Source organism: Dermacentor andersoni, chromosome 2, assembly GCF_023375885.2.
Source record: "Dermacentor andersoni chromosome 2, qqDerAnde1_hic_scaffold, whole genome shotgun sequence".
In the NCBI taxonomy this organism is placed as follows: domain Eukaryota; kingdom Metazoa; phylum Arthropoda; class Arachnida; order Ixodida; family Ixodidae; genus Dermacentor; species Dermacentor andersoni.
In genome coordinates, this window is record NC_092815.1 from 177,759,965 (window position 1) to 177,777,309 (window position 17,345).

The 17,345-nt window shown below is 44.7% G+C and overlaps 1 protein-coding gene across 3 annotated transcripts in view; it reads left to right on the top strand.

The window, feature by feature from the left end:
• The window catches only part of Ubr3 (Ubr3 ubiquitin ligase), a 177,469-nt gene that overhangs the window by 139,284 nt on the left and 20,840 nt on the right, over positions 1-17,345 (top strand). For all 3 annotated transcript variants that reach the window (XM_055076000.2, XM_050187188.3, XM_055076002.2), the window contains 4 exons: positions 662-770; positions 4,324-4,421; positions 11,933-12,057; positions 12,959-13,057. In XM_055076000.2, the coding sequence (XP_054931975.2) occupies positions 662-770; positions 4,324-4,421; positions 11,933-12,057; positions 12,959-13,057 (431 nt within the window). The remainder of the gene's footprint in view (positions 1-661; positions 771-4,323; positions 4,422-11,932; positions 12,058-12,958; positions 13,058-17,345) is intronic.

Sequence of the window (17,345 nt, forward strand, 5' to 3'; positions counted from 1 at the left end):
AACTATCTATAGTTAAAAAGCTGTCGATACTATCAATAGTCAATTTGCTAATTGTTTTTCGTCACTAGCATGTAGTGACTGAACCCATGTCACATAGTGTTCCTGTCTGTGAAACACGAACGAGCTGTTCCTTTAATCGTAGTCGTGTGTTCGGCAAACAGTTCTGAGAGACGACTTGGTAAATTTGCATTCTGGCTCAAAACTAGACAGTGTTGCAGTGGCATATTCTGAAGGAAGAATTTTCTTGCTGGTTAATTGGTCCATGCTTGACAGAAAAGCTACTGCACAAAAGTACAAAGAAAAGATACATAATATGACTAGATAAAGTGTGTGCTTTTAACTTAAAAAGAAGAACATAAGCAAATGGATATGTATACATGTGATGAGTGGTGATTGTAATATGCTCTTTTAATATATATAGTATTCATTTGCTGATACGCATTTCCTTGAAGTTGAAAATCTGTACTCGATTCTGGTGCTTTATGCCTTTTTATTCTTTGCAATATTGTGCAGTAAGCTTTCGTTCAAGCGATGCTCTTGTGAGTAAAACCAAACGTAAACTCTCTGAAGGGTATATCGAAGAGTTATTAGCCGATTCATCACTGACTGCTGGGCCTTTTTATAAGCACAAGCAGCTAACGTTCCTTGCACGCATTTGCAGTGCCTTTGTTCCGGGTGCTGGCATTGCATGCAGACCGGTGGATGGAGCGACGCCAAGCCCCCTTTTGGTCGCAACTCACTGGCATGGTGCTCAGTGAGAATCTTACCAGGTAGCATGGCCATCGTTATCCTTCACCTATACCTTCCTCCTTTCTTCTGGGTGACTTGCATTACTGCAACTTGCTGATTCAATTACTATGCTTCTTGATGTAATAGCTATGTTTGTATAAGCAAAGAGCAATTTGTAAGTCAGAAGCTGCTTGGAATTTCTTGACTGCAATCCATTTTTGCTGAAAGCTGGCATAAATCAGAACTGTATTCAGAAATGTGTAGTTTGCTTTTGTTTTCACAATATGCAGTATGAGTTCTGGCCCACTGTCATGCTCACAAGTGTCTTTCAGAGACAAACATGTCGTGGCTGCTTTTGCACAGTTATAAACCCTCCAATGCTCACACACAAAGCAAATTATAGCAGGGCCAACTAGAATTGCCCAGCCTCTTTGCTTTTGCAGCTACTTACTTCACTGCAGCTTTCTTTTGTATTTCTGCTCTACTCGCAACAACCTTCGTTAGGTTTAAGTTGTAAATATATACCAACGCAAACACTGAGCAGTGAGCAACAAAGGTACTAGTGTAGGCTAAAAACGTAACTCACAGGTGTCCACGTTTTGGAACAGTTCTAAAAGAGACGTGAATCCCCACCCCTCACCTCTCCCCTAACAAGTGCTCTTAAGCAATTGACGTCTTTATAGTGGTGATTTAACATAGAAATTACATCACATTCTTTCCCACTGTTGCATGGGACTGCTCAGTCCCAAGGTAGTGTCAGCCCAGCACCCTGGAACTTGACCAGATATACAACAGAGAAGGCCTGGGCATTGATAATTCAATGGGGAACTAAAACATGACGTTTAGTTGCATTGCTATGTAACAAGCAATCTTTTGAACAAGCTGCTCATGAAAGAAAGATGAAGGCTCTCCCACCGGCAAGGCATACTGCATTTTATAGCTTCCCTGAACATTGTTGCCCAGTAGAGGTAGGCAATCGTCAGCCACAGCACATACTGTTCGCGCTTGGTCGTCACGTCTGGGCATGTCAGCTCCCTCTTCCCACACAGCATGCGACAGAGAGGGGGGAGCAGGTTTCCCACTGGGGCACAAATGCGCATGCAAAAGCCTATGTGTGCAGACACAGGGGCTCGTTTGTGCTCACCGTTTGAAACGCGCGGCTTTTGGTGTTTATAATTGCATCCAAAAAGGTTTTCGTTGTCCAAGTGATAATTTAAAGCACTTGCAGTTATTTGTAGCTGCATGGCAAGAATGTTCGTCCTGGAGGCAAGCTGTAACTGCGCCATCTGTCCTACCTTTGTTTACTCATCCATACCTTCCAACTCTGCCATTTTATCCAGGTGACTCTCAAATTTCAACCGATCCTCCAGATTGTAAGGACACTGCCATAAACCTCATCAAAAATTGCACCGTCGCAGAAAAAGAAAAAAATAAATATATCTAATGCAGCGTCAGGCATCGTAATTTCATTATGTGCCAAGTAGCTAGACAAGGGCAGATTTAAGCATAAGCTATGTGTATGTAGGCAGAGCAGGCATAACTAATTTCACTTCAAATCGAGACCTGTGTTAAGGAGCGTTCCTGAGGCAAAAGTCTAATATGCATGGCATAATGGCCAGTTACCTTAGGTTAGTTCTGCTGAAGTACAGTACTGCTGTGCGGTTAAGCATATTGAGGGTAAAAAAGGACCATTGTCACGCAACCTAGTATGTGTTCCTGTAATTATACACCCTCACATGCCGTCTCTGGTCACAGTACGAGCACCAAGATGTGTAATAACTGTGCAGGTGGCCATTCAGAGCTGTTTCTGACTCGTAGCTAGAAAACGGCATGAAATAAAAAACCAGGACAAGAAAGACTACACAGGACAAGCGTTGACTGCCAACAAAATGCATTTATTCTACGTGCACACACGTATGTATACGAGGTGCATGTGAGGTGTGTACACATATATTCTACGAGGTCCCAATGTCGTGCGGTGACTCGTACGTTGGATAAACAGGTCATTGCCTTAACCCTTTTGCTGTCGGACCTTTCTGGCCGTGACGCACCCCCAGTGTCGGCTTGGTTTCAGGGAACGAGCATAACAGGGAATGAACATAGCAATTTATTTTTGATTATGATTGGTATACAAATAACATAGTCAATGCAATATGCACATTTCAGTGTTCTGCAGCTGTTGTTAGTAAACATCATCATCATCATCAGCCTGACTAACATCCGTTCAACATCCGAATCTGATGATGCAGAACTCCTCTCTTCCTCGCATGAGACGCTGTACGAGTCCAAATCCTAGCTCTGCTCGTATTCTGAATCAGAAGAGCCACCACTCCAATGAGCAGACGAAGGTCCCGCGCGCCTCAGCTATCCGAAAGTAACCGCACGCAGGAAGGATGCGCTTTCAGTCGCCAGCACAACGGAGAGAAATGGGACGTTGTGTGATCAAGAAGACAGAGGGAGATGGAAAAAGGCTAAAACAAAGTTTGAAGGGCTTTACGTTTACTGCTGCAAGTCGGAAGCGACGGTGCGGCGAGAGAGCGAAAGCAGCAATCGAGTCACTCTTTTCGGAGAGGCAACGGCGTGTGCGCCTGAACTTGACGCGCCATAGCAAACATACCAACAGAAGAAAAATAAAAACTTGCAAACCAGCGGAGATGGCCGAACAACCCTTGAACCCATAACTACGCGCGCGCGACGCATGATCCAGCTAACGCAGAGCCACCGCGCAACTCAGCGAAGAGAAAGGGGGGAGTGGCAGTCGCACCATACTCTTCAATACATGTACTGCACAGATCGGGGCGAAAATACAAACGTAGAAAGAGTCAACAGATGGCGTGGCCAGTTTAGGAGCGCCAGCTTTGCGCTCAGGCGCGAAATTTTGAACGCATGATAGAGAACGTACCGGTATGTCAGTGACATTGTGGGGGGGAAGCGCGATGATGTACCGGTACGTCCGTGACAGCGAAAGGGTTAACGACCGCTTGCATAGGTACACTAATAACACCTCAAGTCTGAGAGCAAAAGCAATTTCGCCATTCATTGTACCAAATGTGGGTGCCTGCCTTTACCTCAGGAGGCACATGTTTTGTGCCAATACAGAGACCTGCGAGCATGTGACACCTACAAAGCTTTTTGTATGCACTGCAAGGGATCGTCATGTGTCAGTGCGCCTTCGACTGGTTGACTTTCAAGGAGGTTCAGTATCTCCGTGGTTGATGGTTCCGAATTTTTCGACGTCTTGACGCATGCGCACGAACCCCTTTTCTTCCATCCCCTCTCCTTGTTTCTTGGGAATATATATACGTACACGTAGTTGTTGGCAATCAGTGCTCGTCCTGTATCGTCTTTCTTGCCCTGGTTTTATTTTGTGCTGTTTCTTTAGTTATGAAACAGTACCAACTGGCTGAGTTAAAACCCTTTTAAATTGCAGTTTCCGATATGGCTGTGGCCCCCCACCCTAAAAAAGAAAAAAATTTTTTCACCCCCCCCCTTTCCCTCAGCAAATCTTTCGTACTTTGAGGCCCTAAGGTTGGCAGGTATTCTCATTCCGTGTGTGTTTGTGATTTGTTGTTACATTTTATGTGTGCATTGCAGCCTGACACCCGTGGAAAGGAAGGTACCAGTGTTCGTGTGCGACCCTGCAGCTGTGCTGCTGGAACTCATGCTTGCCTTGCCTCTGGACCTAGAAAGAGGTAGGTTCAGGTTGCTTCTCTGTTAATGAAATCAAAGAAATCGAATAGGATTGGTTTGGGAGATGAAGTTGTACATCTGTAGCTGGCACGAGGAATGCGCTGAGGCAAACGTGTTAACTTGGAGAAGCCTGGAGTGGAGTGAGCTGTAGGTGTCTGGTACAAAACTGTACGCATCACCACAATCATTATGGGGAAAGCAATGGTGGGAAGCAATAGCAGCCATGCAAATGATGCCTATATGGCAATGATAATCGGAAACCGGATTACAGGCAAACGCCTATTTGTTATGGTGCACCTCGGCTCGACCCTTTTGTTGTGCGAGAAGTTATGAGTTAGTGTTTTAGCACGGGCTTTCTAGTACCTATAGATGCCTATTTCTGGTCCTTGTTGCTATATATAGATGCTTTTCATATGCCCTTAGCACATGAAAATGCTTTTCTGAGGCACTCTTTTTGTTTGGAAAGCAAATTCATTTCTCTCCACAAGATCTGGCAGCATTGGCAGACACTGTTGCTAATGGCAATGCACCTGACAATTTGACCTATCAAATAGGCACTTGTATTGTTGATACTAGTAGAGCTGTTGAGAGCCTCTCACCATGTGCCTGACGCTTGTTGACAATGCCAGCAAAAAAGACCACTGAAAGGCTCCTTTGGCAATGGACACGCAACTCAGTTTTACTCTGTGAGCGGGGATTTCATTGAGGAAAGCGCACAATTTTGAGAAAAGTGTACTGTAGACTGTAGCTTAGAAAAACCATTGACTGTAGATTGCACTGCATGTGTTTTAAACATAAGTGTGCAAAGTCTGCTTGAAGTACTGTCGAATGTATTATGCAGGTCCCTTTTTCAGTACGTCCACTCCTTTTTTTGATTGTACAGAAACACCAGCCTGTGGTGGCTCATCTAAAATCTGCAATTGATGAGCTTTAAACTCTGCCCCTCTGCATTAAACTGCCCCTCATTTTGCCTCATCCTGATATTATAGAGCACAGCTCTTAGGCGTCCTTTCCTGCATTGAGCATTGGCAGGCCTCGGCGTCGTACCTCGTAACTGAGCGCACGAGCACAGTGAAAGGTGAAGGAGAACGTGGAGCACAGCGGGAGATGTAAGACGAGCATGCGAGAAGGAAATTGGAGGAGGAGGCTACAGTGAAAGCGTGAGGCGGAAAGTGGAAGAGGAGCGGAGGGAAAATGGCCTGCGCATGTGCTGAGTTGGCGGCGGCCAGGGCATCTGCAGCCACATGGCCGATCTCGTGTGCGCTTCCGAGAGAGGGCAAATGTGGCGTGAGGTGGGGAGCTCGTCCATGGTACCAGCGTGTGTGATGGGGATCACTCCTTCTGCAAGGGGCGGTGACGATTGGCTACGAGTAAGGTTCGATGTGATGCACCCGTGGGTGTTGTTGCTGCTGACACTGGTGGCACGATTCCCACGCGACGAAGGTTTGCTCTCATTGGTGGAACGAAAGCGTGAGAAGAAAAGCGCAGTGCCATACAAGACAGGCTGTGTGGCAACACTGACTGTGATGTGATGCCGGAGTAGCGCACGTCGTCTGTATGGAAACGAAGCATGCTACTCACAGCATTCTCTTCCTAATATAAACGGTGTACCTATATAATCTTAATACAACATATTGACAAGCGAAATGAAAACACGTATACAGCTGTGCTCTAATTTCACATTGAGAGTATCGTGATCGTCAACGAATTTTTAAATTAAGTGAGCGTACATACAGTAGCAAGTAGCACAGTCGAGGAGGGCAGAAAATTACGTGGAAATAAATATAGGCTGCAGTGGACATAAAAAAAACTAGTGATGATGATATACAGTATAACCTCGTTCGTATGTGTTGGAAAAAATATGCAAGAGAAAAATGGACTAGCCGGGAAAACATATTCAACGTCACTAAAAAAGTTTGGCAGTTTCAATCGTAGTTGGCATCTACGTAATGCGAAGCGTTGTGCGAATCGTTGCAGCACAAGATGCCGATGTGCGCCGAGCTGGTGGGGCTTGTGTGGCCTGAGACACGCATTGTCATTGTTGCGACTTCATTAAGCTTACGTTCACACTTCTCAAATTCAGCCTTGGTCAACAGCTTCTTCGGGCGGGGCATTTCAGCGGGAGGTCTTGACGTGCCCACTCGAGAAGAATCGGTGCGGCACGAGATGCCGAGGCGCATTGAGCTGGTGGAGCCCGAGCCCGGGGACATGCTTTGTTGTTTTCCTATTGCACAGCTTTTTAAGACAGCAAAGGGAAACCAACACAAAGTCGGGCTGATGGGCGACGGTGGAATACGATGCCACCAGAGCAGAACATGACGCTTACTTGGCACTGCCTGCAGCAGGGAACAGCGTTTGGGTTACTGCCTATTAAAGCGTGCAGTACGCTTCCAACTGCGCTACGTCACACGAGCTGTCAAACAGATAAATTAAGATCCTTATCGTGATAGAGTTAGCGACGATGGCTGTAAATGCGCCATGTGATGACCCACGAGAGGATTCACTGGTGCACGCTTGTGTTTTCACATGACGCACAGGTGAGTACTGTGGGGAAGTAGCTGCGGCATGCGATTGATCTCAGTCATGGCCATCTCGCACCTTTTCTTGTTCACATGGAATCTAGTGGCTAGAAAACGTGTTGTAGGATCATAGTTCGGCAATGTACTGAACGTTGGTGCTGAAAGATCATGTTTTCCCGGAACATATTAACCAGCAAAAAAAAAACATTAACTGTACTATGTCATTTTTGGTATTCTCAGTCGCGAACATTGGCGCCAGGAAAACATATGAAGTGAGATCATATCAACGAGGTTCTACTGTATAAGGAGATAGATACTCCTGTGCTCTAGTGTGCGATAAAAGAGAAACACTTTGTGAAGAATGAAGTTGTAATGATGCACAAAAGGGGCTTACTGAAAAGTTCTTATGAATGATTTGCGGGTCATGACACAGCTTCCGCACCATAACACAAGTTACTGCATCCCGTGTGTGTGGCAGCAGCTGTAGAAAAAGTTTGTGCAAACTGTCTTAGACGAGAAGCATGGATTGTATTTTCTGTTCGTAGAAATTTTGGAGGTTCTTGCAGGCAAACACTCAAGAATCCCATAGTGTGTGAAGCCATCAAACATACAGGAATATAAAAACACTCCATTTTATTCCGTCAATATTAAGTGTTCATTTTCAGCCTACAAGTGAGAAAAAGCATAACTTTGAACACTAAAACCTAGAGATAATAATCGTGTGTTTCTATTCTGGTAACTTTTACATACATAATAAAACCTTGTTTAATTTGACCCTCGTTAATTTGAAAAATTGGATAATTCGGCCTTGTCTTCTGGTTCCGGCAGGCGTATGTATTATTTAATGCAATGAAACTCACGTTAATTAGGACGCATTTGGCCGCACATCGGTTAATTCGGACAACTCTTGGAGGTCAGCAAGTGCGGAGTGCCGCAACAGAGCAAAAACAGAGTTAGCGTCTAGCAGAACGAAGCGGCAGAGCTCCCATCGCCATAGTCATTAGTGGAAATCATACGTGAATCAAGAATGACAGCAACGGCAGAATGTGTCATGCCTATTTGTGCCTTTAAAGCCTTTCTTGCATTTACTGCCACGCTTTGCACTGCATTGGCCGCGTGCTTTCACGACTGCGTGGTTGCTAAACATGACTGCGTCGATAGCGGCCGCGGTTTCATCCGCGGTGATTGCGGCAAACTGTAGTTTTTTTGTTTTGTTTTTTTGTTTTTACTCAGTGCGCACATTGGCTGCATGCCTTCAACATTGCATAGTCGCCATCCATGATCACATCAATAGCGATTGCAGTTTCGTCCGCAGTGGTTGCGGCAAACTGTAGATTCGCTTCGACTCCGTGCGCACATCGGCCGCATGCCTTCAGCATTGCATAGTCGCCATCCATGATCACGTTGATAGCGACTGCAGTTTCGTCTGCAGTGGTTGCGGCAAACAGTAGTTCCGTTTTGACTCAGTGTGCACCTGGCCGCACACCTTCAGAACCGCAAGGTTGTCGTGCATGATTTTGTCGACAGCCGGCACGGTTTCATTCACAATGGTTGCGTTTAACAGTAGTTTCGTTTTTATTCAGTGTGAATATGTCGAGAAAGTAGATCACCGTCTACATCTCGATGGGCAGCAACCTGGCGACACTGGCAGAAGAATAATTGGAATGTGCGCGCGGTAGTGAAAAGCATCTCAGATGAAGACTTGCGCTGCGCCTGTGCTGTGAAAGAAGTTGTGAGGCCTTCGCTGCTGTGAGCTCTAATCAGTCACGAGATGAGAATTGCAGCTTCCGTACTGCTTTTGTGCAAGATAGAAACAGGATTTGCTGATTCATTCAGTAAATAAAAGGGTGTTGACGTAGTATGCATTTGCTTATTGTTTTCTTGATACCCTTGATAATTCGACATTCGGTTAATTCGGACATTTTTTCAGTCCTGTGAAATCTGAATTAACGAGGTTTTACTATATGTGGAAATACGCTTTATTCAGATCTTTTTTCTTACCAGAACATTTGTTGACTTCAATCTATCAGGTACGGATTTCAGCTTCTACATTAACTGTATAGCATCCTCCCAGGCATATATATATATATATATATATATATTTTAAATTTTTTTTCACACCTGCCCCACTTATGGCAGCATTGTCAGTGGGAAAGTTTGGTTAATAAATATAGTACTCTGCCCTCTGCCTGCTCATAGTGTTAGCGTATTAACAACAAAATTAAAGCAAGAACCAGCCATGATGATTATCTATGCCACGGAAAGCATTTATGGAAGATGCAGACGACACAAATGTGTGCAAAGTGGCTAATTGTATGACAACGGCGATATGACGACCATGAAATGACAAGGCTGCAGTGATGCCAATGCTATAGTGATGCCAATGGGATGGCAATGTTAAAATGGTTGCAATGGTATTCTGATGGCGGCATAATGACATTTTTATGACGACTGTATTACGATGATGGCTTGACGACAAAGGGATGACAAAGGTAAAATAAGGACAACAGTGCCACGTCACATGTATGATGAAAATGATTTGATGACAGCGCAATTGCAACAACAAAATGACAGTGATGGGATAACTGTGGTGGCATGACGACTTGTAACGGTGATGCGTTGTCAACACTAGCGTGATGATGACAGTATGACAACTCGAAGATGGCGTAATGATAACAATATGACGACACAGTGATAGCAACAGTGTAAAAGCGGCAGAAAGGTAACACGACAACGAAAGAATGATCACAATGTCATGACGGCAATGAAATCTTGAGGACGAAATGATGGCGACAGCATGATGACTACACGTTGGGGGTTGGAGCTCACGTCTGCACCCACGTGCATCACCTGCTGCCATGGGCCGCCTCAATTCGTACTACATCCGGTGTTTGTTGATACTATGTCTGATACTAGCCAATCAAGCCACTTTCATTCACATTATATCTGGTGTTTGCACTATGTCCAGCAGCTTTTCGAGCTGCATGATCTCCTGGATCAGCCAACATTTTTGGAGACGAAATTGACGCGCCCTTGTGCATGACTATCCTCTTGCCTTGGCTTCGACTAGGCAAAGAAATGCATTGCATTTATTAGTGGCCTCCCATGTGCACGGTAAAGCGCTGCGAAGCAAAGAATTGCAAAATATGGTTCCTGCCTTTCAGATCTCCCAAGTAAACATCAATTTATTACCATGAAAACGTATTGCACACATTGAATGCACTAAGTTCGCTGTAATTTTCTAACAGTTTATAACACCTATTTCAGCCCCTATTGTGCCTAAAATCAGGCTGTAAGTGCTTGTTTTAGGTGCTTAAAACCCATCTTTTTAATGCCTAAGAATCTGGTCGCAATGCAGTCGTGGAACAGCAGTGCCAATTGCGCCAAACATCACCGATAGCGGCACTTTGCACCATCCTGCGCGAAAGCATGTATAAAGGCAAAACCCTCCTTCCGTTGATGCTTCACAGCTCACGAAACTGAAATCGAAACCAACAGTACGATATCATCATCATCATAGAAGAAAGCAGAGGCCTGTCTGTAGAGCTTCTCACTATATAGTAAGAAGCTTTAAGGGCCCGTCGGAGTCGTCCGGTTCGTCATTCGTGTGTTTTTCTCTGTCGGACGTACAATGTGGTGCTAGCGTACCATCTTGCTGGTGCTCTATTTCGATGTTCATCGAACCTGCCCTCATGGTACCACGGAGTTTGCCGAAGGAGGATATCACATTTTAGGAATAAAGGTATGCTTTTTCTATTTTTATGGGTGAAAGTGGGGCTTTGCAAAAGAGCCGCTATGATCAGAATTGCACATGGGGCATAGTTAAGAATGGTATTAGCAAATGAGGTCGAATGTCGTACACTGCGAGAGCCGGCACTTCGATGGGTGGCGCCATGTTGGTTGACACAAAACTTTTGCGTCAAGCTTGGGTTGCTGCCCTATTTCGGTGAAATATAGTGTCGCTGACGCAAACGCAAAAGCGCATTTGCGTTTAGTGCGTGCGCAATTGTGCTGACAGTATTTTTTTTTTGCGGCCATAAAACCTTTGTGGCCCCTATTTGAAACCTCCCTAATGCGCATGGCATGACCTGAGTACATTGTATGATGTCATGTTCAGTGCAGGTGCACATACTTGATCGGCCTTGAGGTGAGCCTTTGCCCACAAGCCGTTACATCCTAGCTTAATAAACACGTGCTTGTTCACTATCTGTTAGTGATGCCTTCTCTGCGCCGTATCGACGAACTCGGCCATGGCGCCCTTTTGTGCGTCACGGTGTGGAGGGGCATTGCATCCTTTCCTGATGGCACTTGCAGGGTAAGCCTTATGCAAATCCGTTTCCACAACATATCGACTATATGAGTGAAAATTTGTATGATATATGGTAAGCACACGTGCGTGGGGCCTTGTGCCAAAAGTGCTTGCTGCTGTGCCAAATCGGCTTTTTGCCTGTGCCAGGACTTGTGCCGAAAGGTGAAATAGCTCTTCCACCACTGCTAATGATATTTTATAATTTGACATATGGTTAGATATGATTGAAAACAATAATTTGTACGTTTCTTCCAGTTTCATAAAATAAAAAATAACAAGGCTAAATTTATGGAGCTTTATTGCTCCAATTTTTATTTTAACATGTTGTCTGAATTGTTTCATGTCCTCATTTTTTAGTTTGTTTGCTTGAGTATATTCAACTTTGCATACACTTTATTCTTTATCGTACCATTATTGACAAAGTGTTCTTATGATTTGTATAAATGAATGCTGTCTATACCATGCAATATTTTGAAGCTTCTCTTACCCAATGCCGATTCTTCGGGCCCGTAAGGTATATTGAATAAATAAATAAAATGCTGGTAATAAGCCAGACAACATTTTTAAACTTGTTTTTCCTGTCATCATTGCCTATTGCGTTTTTACTGCATTGTGGTGTTTGGGAATGAGAGACACACTGCTGCTTTGTCTTCTCCTCCCAACCTCTGTTTCTTTTTTCTTGCAGCGTACTACACGTGTCTGGTTCGGTCACTGTATGCACTCAACTACGTCCAGTCCTTGGTGCAGATCAGCTGTAATCTTGGTCACGTGGCACGGACTCAGTTCAAGCAGAAAAGCCTCGGCTCACCAGTGGGTGTCTTGTTCGACTCTGTGATAGGAGCATGAGTATGTAGAATGCCCTTAGAACTTGAATAATTCCCTCTTCAGTCTTTAGCCTCCCCAAAAAACATTGTCATTTAGAATATGGTACTTTTAAATTCCCGAATTATGATGTGTTCTGTTTTCCCACATCCCTCATGTACTTATTTCATTCATTAAATTTATTTATTCAATTGATTTCTCAATCAGCGTGCAGTAGCCACATCAGTATCAGCTGGGATTGCTGTAGCTCAGCATACTCACTCACCAGTACACCCACTCAACTCTGCATTCTTATTTCGCAGACGTGTGAGGGAGTGACAAAATGTGCGTTTAGACGTGGGTATTAAAAATGGCAGTGAGTGCCAGTGAGTAAGTTGATGCAAGTACGAACGTAAGTGACTTTCGACAAGTGTGAGTGGATGCTAGTACGAACGTTAGTAGGGGCTGGTGAATGGAACACAGAAATGCCTACATTCTCAGATTTAGGCCACCTCCCCCCCCCCCCCCTCCCCGCTCACCGTTCCCCTTTCATTCACGGTGTTGTGTCTGCAGGATTTTACGAATGTTTAAGTTTACAGGTTGGTAGGTACACTCTTAAAAGAACCTAATGGGGCCGAAGTTGATCCAGAGCCTCTGCTATTGTGTCTATCATGGCCTGCGACTTGCGGTGAAACATATAAACATCACTATTTTAATCTCTACATGTTATACTGTTATACTATAATATGAGAAAAGATGAAGTTGAGGATAAATCTGCCTTCTGTATAGCTTGACAAGCAGTCAACCTCCTGTAAATAAGTGGACAAGAGGACAGGGCAAAATGCACAAAAGAATTATGTTCATTGGTTGCTGTAAACTGATCCCTGTACACTCTTTCATCCATGTGCAGAATTCCCTGGAATCAGCAGATTCTGTGCTCGGCTTGCTGGTTGAGCAACTTGAGCAAGGCAATCTGTACATTGATGACGAGGACATGGACACCCATGCGGTGAGTCAGTCAAATGGATTCTTCACATATTTATATTATTTATGTATTTATTAAAGATACCTTCAAGGAGGGAAGGCACTGCATAAAGGACTGGGGTAATATAACGCATAACAACACATGCAATAAACAATAACATCCAAAAGAAAACATCACACTGCATCTTGCAAGGCAGTGTTGACCTTTCTTTGGACTGTCAATTGTATCAGTTACATAAATGTTTGCGAGACCAGTTATGCTGTACCGCCCACAGCTCTGGAAGCGAAGTAGTGGGCAAGGTCATCATCGTCTGTGTGCACCATGGCATGCACCTTGCGCCCCTAGAAGCCACCTAGTCATGGGCAAAGCTGAGAACAGGCGGTTGCAAAGTTGGCATTGGCCGGCCACTCTTGGGCCTGCAACCGTTGGCAGGCCTTGGTGCGTGCGAACGCCAACTGCACCATCCTGAGGCTACCATCCTGAGGCAACTGCTACCTATCAGCCCTGCGGCAGTGTTGAAGCATGTGATATGGTGGCAATAGGAGTGAGAAGATGGTTCCATTTGGCAGTGTTTGTTGACACAAAGGAGTCAATACATGGGCAGCAAGTTTCCAAACTTATTGTACATACTCGTGTAAGAACCACATTTTTTTCCCCCGCAACCTTGAAGAGTTGTGGCCTTACAAGGAACTGGGCCATTTGCACGCTGAAGTTGTGGCTAGCTTCTAATTTGCTCTTCTCCTCGTCGTACACGGCAACCTTGAGCTTAAATGCAGCGTCGTACGCCATCAAATGCTTCCTCTTCTGTGGTCTCCCGGCAGCTGACAGATGAGCTGAAGGAGCTGGCTGTGAAAACTAACCACACAATGAAAACATGGCGCCTGTGATTTGCGCACTACCACAGAGGAACACAGAGGAACCCGTCACGGCCGCACCATGGACATTGGAAATCAAAGTGCAGCTCTTGTCAGCTAGTAATGGCACGTGAAAACTCGCCGATGCCTGCATGCGACGTCAGTGCACCGAACACAATTGCGATTGGGTTGGAATGGAATTTTTTTTTGCTGAATCTTGGGCTGTCAAGTTGAGAGTGCAGCCCATACACTGGTAGAGCCCCTTCCTCGAGATTATATGGTGATTCATAGTGCCGGCCATTTCAGAATGATGGTTTATAGACTAGCAAAGGGACAGAAAAAAAAAAGTGCATTTTATAGCAGGATTGTAATAATAAATCTTATGAAGAAGACTGAGAGAGGGACATTCGAAATCTTACAAACAATGCTAAGACATGAACATTTCCAACATTGCAAAAATTCATGCAGACTTAAAGTTAACTTTATAAAAAAGTCAAGAGTGATTGAAGCCAAGGGAAGCATTGAGGAATTTAACAATTCTAGTTTGCAGATGTTACTTGGTCAAATTGTTAGGTTAGAGACGCAGTGAAGAAAAGCACCCAACAGGACTGTGTACCACCAGTGGGTCGTACCAAACCGCAACCTTCATATATCATGAGATGCAATGGCACTGATAGCCACGTGGCTACAGATCTTATAGTCAGATTCCATGAACCACGATTGAGATATACAGTAGAACCTCATTAAACCGTACCCACTTAAACAGTAGTTTCGTTTTAAAAGTAGTAAAGTCAAATTTCCGACTTAGCAGCCGTTGAACATAATACGTTTTGTATCCGCATAAACTGTACTGGCTTATTATGTACGTATCGGTTAACACGTACTGTTTGCACTTCTTGTGAGGCAATCATGGCGGTAGGTCCGCCAGGCAGAAGAACGAGCCTTAGAGATTGGAATGGCTTTCAAGCACAAACGCAGAGGGTGCTTGGAAGGGTGAAGCCACATGGAAAAGAAACCTGCCATGAGTAACTACTTAAGAGGAAAAAACGAAATCAGGAAAGAAACAATATATGATAACTCAAGGGAAGCTCATTACTTTTCGAAGCGAGATCAGGATGCCTTAGAACATGCACCTATAAAGCGAGATATAGGAAGGAAGAAGAAGCACGTGCTTGCTGTGGTAAAGCTAGGGAAATTATCGAGCATATTTTATTAGAATCTGAAGATATCTGCCCAGCGGTCGATTTAGGCACCACTAGCCTCCTTGAAGCCCTTGGGTACAGCGAGAGCAGGGGGAAAGTAAACATGTCTGCAATAGAGATTAGTAAGAGGTGATTTGAAGATTGGTGGAAGAAAAATAGAGAAATGACAAAAAGAAAAAATGGATATGTACAAAAACAAATTTTACCATATGGGTCAGAAAATTTGGTTATGAGAATTCATCTTTTTTTTTTTCTTCCTTTTTTAACCTAGGTAGCACAGTAGGCAGTATAGTAGCTTGAGCTTGGTGGCACGGCCCACTGCCCCGTTCTGAAGGGGACACTCATAACATCCATCCATCCATCCATCCATCCATCCATCCACATTAACATCAACATCATTTCGACGCCGAGCCAGAAAGCGTTGTGACTGGCTAGTGATTGCCTGTGTTGTGGTGTCGTGCAAGCTAAGACTCGCGTCATGCTGGAGCTCGGACAAAAACCGGGTGCTCCGAAAAAAATTTTAATTGAACATTGTTCGTACTATCGAATGTGGCACGAAGTTGGCGCTGGCACGCGAGAGGAATCTACTGTTGACTACGGTGTGTGGCATTTGGAATGCGAAGGAGAAGATGTTTTGGCAGTGCTGCTGGGACTGCAAAAAGATGTCGGCTACGAGGTTAACTTTTCGAGGTTTAACTACGGTGTGTGGCATTTGGAATGCGAAGGAGAAGATGTTTTGGCAGTGCTGCTGGGACTGCAAAAAGATGTCGGCTACGAGGTTAACTTTTTGAGGTTTAACTTTTTGCCTTTGTTGCTTCTGTTATTGCTGAAGTGTCGCCTAACGACACTGATGAGGATGACGCTGAAAGCGACAGCACGAACGATTCAGGCCCAGCAGTGTCAGAAGCTGCACATTATGTCAGCCTCATGTGGGTGTTTGCTGAGAAGAGGAAGCTGGTGGAAAAGCTGGCTCACAGCTTAATTAAAAGTGTTTGAGACCGCTGTCGTCGCGCGACATGAATAAATACTGCATGTTTTGTGCCCTTTCATCACACTCTCTCTGAGTTCCGTTTTTGATAGGTAAGTGGGCGATCTCGTGCTATTTCGGTTAAGCAGTACTACTGTTTAGTACATACACTGTTTTCGAGCTCCAGCCAACTACGGTTTGACAAGGTTTCACTGTATTTAGCTTTTCCTCTTATTTAATAGGCACTTGGTGTTTGAAAAATGCTGCAGCTAAGTTGCTTCATGTCTGGTTGAGGTCTAGGAAAAATCTTGCATGTTTACTTTAAACCAGCAGCACATTCAATGCATGGTGTTCAAACAGAAAGTAGAAAAATGATTGCTTATGTGTACCACGCGCAAAGTGTGCAATGCGATGTCATGACATGTGTCCATCCTCGGCTCATCTTGGGTCTTTATTATTATTGCTTGTCATGTCAATGGCACTGCGATGTGATCACATCTGCCATCAGTATGTTGTAGGGATGTGGAAAAGTCTAATATCACCTAATCGAGTCGAATAGTGAACGGTTGAATAATTCGATTTGCAAATCGAACATCTACTTTTCTATTTCTCTAATATTCGATATATTCGGCATAGAGACCCGTGCAATGTTGCCTGTGCCACGGAGCCCCTCGTGCTCGATGCTGCCCAGGCAAGCGTTTGATCTTTTCTTTTTTTTTTCTAAATGAAGTTTACTACTACTACTACTACTACTACTACTATACTACTACTACTACTACTACTACTACTACTACTACTACTACTACTACTACTACTACTACTACTACTACTTTGTTTTCACCACAAAAGGACCACCAAGCTAGCTGCGGATGGGCTGCCCCAGCTGACGCGGTAGCAGACTTTGCCACTGTGAGCACTCACCAACGTCAGCTCGGTGCGGGGATCACACACGCAGCGCCTGAATGCCGCAATTCACACAACAGTGCCGCATTGGCCAGGGCCGCCTTTGTTGGTACAAGGTTCCTCCGGGTCGGCAGGACCAATCGAAATGATAGCGCGACACCCCGGACAGAAGGAGCGGCAACATAAGCAGCGCGTATTGTGCAAGGGAGAAGATCAGGCTGATTAGCCACCCGATAGGCATGCAGATCGTGTTGGATATGCAGCGATGAGCCTCACACCGCTTTGACAGCCATCAATCTAACCCTCACCGGTCACCTCAGGGCCAATCGCATGATGAGCCAACCGTATAAACATACTAGCGGCATGCATTCTGCCACGGCTTGTGG